Source organism: Limulus polyphemus, unplaced genomic scaffold (assembly GCF_000517525.1).
Source record: "Limulus polyphemus unplaced genomic scaffold, Limulus_polyphemus-2.1.2 Scaffold4884, whole genome shotgun sequence".
Classification (NCBI taxonomy): Eukaryota; Metazoa; Arthropoda; class Merostomata; order Xiphosura; family Limulidae; genus Limulus; species Limulus polyphemus.
Genome location: NW_013670494.1, coordinates 1 through 7,488, shown reverse-complemented (window position 1 = coordinate 7,488; position 7,488 = coordinate 1). Strand labels below are relative to the sequence as shown.

At 32.6% G+C, this 7,488-nt stretch overlaps 2 protein-coding genes across 2 annotated transcripts; one reads left to right on the top strand and one right to left on the bottom strand.

Moving 5' to 3' along the window:
• The first annotated feature begins 1,130 nt into the window (after positions 1–1,130).
• LOC106471825 (tigger transposable element-derived protein 7-like) lies at positions 1,131–1,763 on the top strand. Its single transcript, XM_013932445.1, has one exon. The coding sequence runs from the start codon at positions 1,131–1,133 to the stop codon at positions 1,761–1,763; it is 633 nt and encodes a 210-aa protein (XP_013787899.1).
• A 1,970-nt stretch (positions 1,764–3,733) lies between these two features.
• Positions 3,734–6,231, bottom strand: LOC106471827. The gene is made up of 2 exons (XM_013932447.2): positions 5,972–6,231; positions 3,734–5,048 (listed from the first exon to the last, which is right to left on the bottom strand). The coding sequence occupies exons 1-2, from the start codon at positions 6,175–6,177 to the stop codon at positions 4,523–4,525; spliced, it is 732 nt and encodes a 243-aa protein (XP_013787901.1). The 5' UTR covers positions 6,178–6,231; the 3' UTR covers positions 3,734–4,522.
• Between the last annotated feature and the right edge of the window lie 1,257 nt (positions 6,232–7,488).

Here is a 7,488-nt window from a genome sequence, read left to right as displayed (position 1 = left end):
ATTAAGAGAACAAGTTTATATCCTGAAGCAATAGTCATACCACCTAAAACATTTATAAGAGCCTTAGAAAATATGAAACTGACACTGTTAAAATGCTAAAAATAATTTCAGATTTGATAACTAACTACGTTATATTCAAGAAACAGTGAAATTTAAAAATATCAAATTTTATGTGACTTTCAATAACATCAGTAATCATTATACAAGTCTTTCTGTAGATATCAGAAATTATCATATATATGAACATCATGTAAAAATGGCTGTGAAACTTGCAAAAATTAGAAATGGCATACCCAAGAATCCCTTAAAGTTTCACTGTGATCTGAGGAGAGAAAGTTAAAAAATTTACATCACTGACAAACATGTATATATTTTATCAATTTGAGAGATCATGGGGCTGATTTCCAAGACCATTTTGGCATTCAAAGCACCTGGATTAGTTGGTTGAAGCATCTTCCTTATAAATATTCATGTGTTAAGCTTTTACTTTAGTAAAATTTCAAACTGCACAGGATATTATTCAGTCCTTCTGTAATTAAAACACTGAAAATTTGTACTTTCAATCAAAAAATGGCCATACACTGATTCTAAGCTTTGATAGCTCTGTAACCAAACAAAATTGAAGGCTATAAAAATTATGGTTCATCTGAGCAATGACAATTTCATAGTGAGTGATTTATGTTGAATTTCAAAATTTTTAAGGGGGGGGGGGATTGTGTGGATAAAATAGAGAGGAGAATATACCCAGAGAAAATGTTACATTTGTCAGAATTTTTTTAAATATTGCCTTATAGAATTAAGAACTTAAAACACATATACTATGGATTATTAGCTTAGATTTTATACTATACTAATTGCTTTAACATAAACAAAAAGTAGTTTAATAAAATTTTAAATGCAAGTCACTAAAATCTTGTGTCATGTGCAGTAAAGGATACCCAGGGTGATAGGGGGCATAACTCACTACATTCCGAGTTGCTGAGAAGCGATAGAATTTCAGGAGATACCCGAGCAGTCTCTCCCTCAGTTGAGCTTTGGTCAGTGTAACATGCATTTTTCATTATTTGTTTCTGTGTATTTTGCCTAATTTATTATTTATTGTGTTCTAAGTGTTATTAACCCTTACAAATATGGCATCTAGAAGTTATAGAAAGGGGTTGAAGTTAAAATCCCTTAGTCTTAAAGAAAAGATTAAAGTTTTAGAGAGGATGGATGTAGGTGCATCAATGCATAATGTTTGTGAGGAGTTTGGCATCAAAACAAGCACATTTTCTGATATTAAGAAAAGCGGGTACAAGATTAAGGTTCATGCTTTAAGTTTGGAGGATTCAAGCAGTTCAAATAAGACCCAGAAGAGGATAAACCCTGCTAAATATTCCAACTGGGATCAAGCAGTGTACAAGTGGTACAAGCAGGAGCTCCCTTCTGGTATTAACATACGAGGTGTGGACATTCAAAATGCTGCAGCAAGCCTAGCACAGGACCTGAACAATGAAGGCTTTACAGCAAGTAGTGGCTGGCTGTTCCACATTTGGGCTCGTCTCTGCTTAGTGAATCGAAAAGTTGCAGGGAAGTCAGCAAGCTCCGATCACAACAGTGTTGAGCCGTTAAGAAAGTGGGTAGAGAAAGTTATGGGAGATTTGCAACTTCTCATGGCCCAGTTATACAACAGAGATAAAACGTGCCTCTTCTGGAAGGCTGTGCCTACCAACACACACAGGCTGTTACGTACAAGTCCCACATACCTGGTAGAAAGATGGTAAAGGATTGAATCTCCATTCTTTGCTGTGCAAATGCAGACAGCACCCACCAACTGCAACCAATGATTGTGGGCAAGGCAAGGAAGCCAAGGGCACTCAAGAACATTATGAACTACTAGGAGAATAAAACTGTCTGGTTTACTCGAGAGCGGTTCCACTATTGGTTCCAAAGCCATTTTATACCTGTCATGATCAAGTACCAGACTGATTTCTTGGGTGTTACAAGAGACAACGTGAAGGCCATCTTTCTGCTTGACAATGCCCCTGTCCATCCATCTTTGGAGGAGCTTGAGGGCCATGGGGGCTGTATCAAGGCCATGTTCATACCTGCTAACACCAGTGCCTTGATTCAACCCATGGACCAAGGAGTTTTTGAAGTCTGTAAGCGACACTACAGGAAAAAGCATCTGGGAGAGTGCCTTGTGATGTTGGAAAATGAAAGTGACAAAGATAATGATACAAGGGGGACTTGCACTTTGGAAAACTTTAAAATGTACAACATTCGCAATGCAGTGTTCAACTGGGCAGAGGAATGGAAAATCCTCGGTGTATCAACCCTCAGTAATGCATGGAACAAACTCTCCAAAGACTCTGAGGTTGAGGTAGACTTTGTTGGGTTTGGGACTGAGGACTTTGTGAACTTGCTACACTGAGGTGTCAGAAAATGACATTGTGGAGTGGCTGGAGAAGGATAGTGAAGATCAGGACTTTTGTCATGATACAGTGGAAGAGATAGCTGCTAGTGTCTCTCAGAAAGGCACAGAAGAGCCAAGTGATGACAGTGAAGATGAAGACCCCATTCTAAAACCCAAGTTATCAGATCTTTGGTTATACTTGGACAAGGCCTTGGAGGTAGTTGAGCAGTTGGTTGCCTGATTTGGAACAGCACTATGCAACTTTGAGATATCAGAGCAGATGTCAAAAAGTTTCAGCACAGCAATTACAAACAGGGGAAAATATCTGTCAAAAAAATAAAAAAAACACAGACGAAATCTTCCTTCCACCAGTAGTGAAGCCTCCATAGGTCTGCCTGCAGCATCTGGATACTCTTCCTCAGACACCAATTCCAGCAGTGCCAGCTTCTTTCGCATTACCCCAGAACCCCCACAACAGTTGATGTCTTCAAACAGTGAATAATTTATTTAATTAAATTAATGTAAATAAATTAAGCTGTAATTTTCGAGTTAATAATTTAGTGTATTCAAATAATCTTTATTTTTTAAGTGATCATTCAAAATGTATTTACCAAAGTGCATTAAGCCTTCCTACAATCACCTCTGTCACCTACCACATGGCACCATAAGCTTGTATCATCATCTTTCTTGGCCTGCAGTGCTGTTAAGTGTTAATTTTTAATATTTTTTTAGATTTATTTAATTTATTTTCAAACAACAGTAGTGTATAGTAGTTTACTTGGGCAAAAAAAGTTGTGATTTGGGGGTGGAAGGAAATTACCTCAATAATTCAGAATTTTTATTAACTCGGCATGGCTTTATCCCCATATGTTCAGAGTTATCGAGGGATTACTGTACAAGACAAATGAAAATTAAATATATATATATATATATCTTTTATTACATATGGTTAAAAGTAGATATCTCTAAACATTACTTACTTACTTATCTTCAGTTCATAGTCAATAACAGTTCATTGAACAACTGAGTTTAAAAACATGTCAATTAAGTATAACATCAAATGGGAACTGCTGTTTATTTCATTTATCTTTTTCAAGGACATAAACCCATTGTTTATAGTGGTAGATGTCCTTGTTTCACATAGTTATACAAATACATTTCTCTATAACTAAAAAATGTGTAACTTTTGAAATGTTCAATTATTAATAACTTGAATATGCTCGACTTACTTAGTAAGAGCATGTAAAAAATTCAAAATACTTTTTGTAATAATGGTATTTTTCAAGAAATGAATGATGTAGGAGTTTTTATTAAGCCTAAAATACAGTTGCACACAGCTTTGTTTTTGAAAATCCTGACTTTAATGAGCAGATTCTGAAAAAATATTCTGATGCATCTTTACAAACATTCATTGATAACTGAGCACACATACTATTACAGTTTATGTTGAAATCATGGGTATATTTAAGATACCTTAACATGACTAACTAATTTTAAGTTTAGCATAAAATAGCTTATTTAGAAGGTCATTGAAAACGAATAATACCAGTTATGCAACTAATAAATGTATAACACAGCTTGCTAACCTATACATCTTGCATTTGCGGTCTATATCTATAAACCACCTGCAATAAAAAGTAGTATATAATTCTATAGTGCCACTATATTTACATTTATTTTATAGACCTCTATACTTCAATAAAATATAGCTAATATATATATCAGTTTGATGCTATACTACAATGAATTCCAATGTGCCAGTAATATAAAAGTCAAAATCCTTGAAATATTTTTAAATGGTTAATTTATCAAGCTCCTGTACTGATTACAGAGAAGTTTCAGGATTCAGAAATCAATGTTTTCAACTGTCAACACATACTAAAGCTAGCACTGCATTTCTCAGCAGAGACATTATTGAATCTTTCTATAAAAGTGTCTAATCAAATTATATCTAAAGAATTTTACATAAATGATGTATTTTTTTTTCTATAAAATCAATCATACTTCCACTTTGTTTTTGGTTGTATCTAGGTATACGAATAAGAACAGCAATTTGCATTAACTTTCACGGACACTTTAAACTAATTTCTTCATTAAACATTATGAAAGTTTTTCTTTTCTTTTTCATCATATTGTAGAAATGTCATCATCTCCCCTCTCTAACTTGCTGGTAATTGTATGCAGACAGGTTATTTCTTTGTGTGTTATAAACCAGGCAAGAAGTGCTTGAATCATCACATTTACCCCAAACTGAGGAAGACGTGCAGCAGTCAGTTTCTGATACAACCTAAAAACTTCTCTAGGTGAATCTCTTATTGATGGTAAAGGATAAGTGAGGTAACGTTCAGCAAACTGAAAGCATCCGAGAGGGGCTAAAACCATAGGATAGAGGGCACCAATGGTAACTTGTAGTGCCATAGCTTTAATTTGTACACACAGTGAGCATGGAGTTTTACCAATCAAAATATCAGAAGTAATTAATGTAGAATGAAGGATAGGAGTCAACAAGGATGGAAGTACAACCACAGGAATATAAGTAGACATACGAGCACAATTACGGAGTTTCATACACTTTCTGTAATAATGATTACAGTAAAAACCTCCTGCTCCAGATATTGCTGAGATAAGAACCTGTCCATATGTAAAAGGCCAACTATGAAAGAAAATAATTCAATATGTGAAATTGTACATGAAAAGCAACATGTGTTCAAATTAATTACCAAGTAAGGTATAAAAATTTTGTAGTATATCAGCAAATTTTAAAGTACCTAGAGGCATCAAAATAAAGCCTAATACTATGAAAATAGACGTATCATTTTAAATAATAAAAAATGAATTAAGAAGTGACAATTAGGCACACTTCATTTAGCACTTCAATCAAAGGGGTTCATCTTATGTAGTTCTCTATCTCATCGAAGTTTGTCTGCACAATATTACAAAGGAAAATACATTACAAAATCAGTAAAACTAAGCAAAAACCATAATTTAGTTTTGAGATAACACAAGAAAGCACCTTAACAAAAGCAAACTATGATGGGAAAGCCTTAAAGGCCTATTTAAATAACAAATATGTATTTTGGAAATGTTTAAAATGTATGCAAACAGGTAGTGGACAACTTAAGCACTTCATTTGTATTATTATATCACAAAAACTTCTAAGATGCAAAAAAATACAATAAACATTTAAACTTTATGCATATAATGTACACATTTTTTCATACTCATCCACAATCTTTTAGCTTTTAAATACTTTTCATAATTCTAAGTTTCATCAATAGAAAAACAATTGTATACAAAACAGCCCTAGCATACTTACTCGGTTTGTAACTCATTAATTTAATTATAATAGTTAATTAAATAATTAATTTAATTATATTAATTCTTTAAAAATAATTTATGCATTTTCCAGTAAGTCCATTATACTGTTTAATTTTGATTATTATGTAGTTTGAATTTATTAATCTTATAAGAATAGTTAGTTTCAATGTCTGCAAAGAACTACTGATGGCTTTGGAACCACCAGTACTGGGACAAGTATAGGTATATAAAAAAAAAAGATATTTAATGAGTACAAACACTTCACTTCGTGGCTTCCAACTGTGAACAAGCTGTAACCGTGCTTGAACAGCTTCCTCTTCTGTTAAGATTATAGCCCCTTCAGGAACAGACCCTCTTTCAAATTTTACTATATTCCTGGGGCTTTTAGAAGACAAACTTTCCATCTTGAGATCACTTTGAAATAATATCAAATAATCCAACATTTCAGATTTACAAAACTTCATAACTAAATGACTAACAAAAAAATTCAAAATAAATTTCCTTAAAATAATATTACTCATTTCAACTACTAATTCACCTATCATAACTGTAATTCTGTAAATATTAAAGTCTTTACGAACAAGTCTACAGAAACATTTTAATTTAATGATTAAAAAAAAGCAAATATTTATAAATTTTATGTAAAATCTTTATATAACTTGATATTTTGTAGTTATAGTTTCAAAAATATTTTTCAGAAGTATAGATTTTTATTCTGTACATGTATCAATACCTCCAATTTAATAGTAAAGAACTTTTGAGGATGCATAAAAATTATGAAAGGAACAACTATTTCAATGAAATAAAATCATTGTCATATTTTAAAGTTTTTGAGCTATTTTACTTACAAAACTATTTCTAATATTGAAATTTGAATGTGTATTATTTTACTAGATGTCCCTAAATTTTCAATAATAAAGCACAGTTTTATCTATTTTTTTAACCTAACAGTGCTTGTGAGATTGTATGTTATTTTATACTTGTGGATTTTATCTTTTACATCCCCTACATGCAGGATTTGAGCCTTGGACTCACCTGAGAGTTCTATCAATACAGCTAAAGCCAAAGGATTAACCCATTACTAATTACTAGTAAGACTCTTTTTAACAGCTCCATCTACCACATTCTTCCCCTCTCACAAACAAGGCCCATCTTGGTTCATATCTTAATGTCATGGGACAGACACTAATTAAGCATCAGTTTTTGTTTTTTTCCTTTGGCTCAGAATCAAACTCAAGAACTCTCTTATGGCAAATGAGTGTTCTACCAATTGAACTAATGATTGAATCCTTTAGCACAAATAATAAAGCATTGACGAGTTAGTTTCTTTCACAATTTTATAGCAATTAAAACCACAATTAGTATCCTTCCATTTATTTTTGGTGTCTACTTGGAAACTTTTGAAGATGTTAGCTTAGACGTTATTGGTACACTACCAAGTTATCACGAATATAAAAAAAAAACTGTTTTCGTGGAAGAAATCTTCATAAAGGATATACAATATCCAAACTGATTTTTAATTAGGAAAGAAACTATAGGTGATTTTGGCACTAACATGAAATGTTTCATGAATTGTATTGTTGTTTTTAAATACTAAATAGGAAAAGTTTGGGTGAAGCAGCTACATCACTATCTAATTGTTGACCCCAGGCTTAGGACACCTAAATCTCAACGCTATTAGTATTAACAACAGTAGTTACATAAAGAAAAGTATATCACAAATTAAATGTAATGTGCTATAGACTATAGTGCTAGTTTATTAGATAATTTCTATT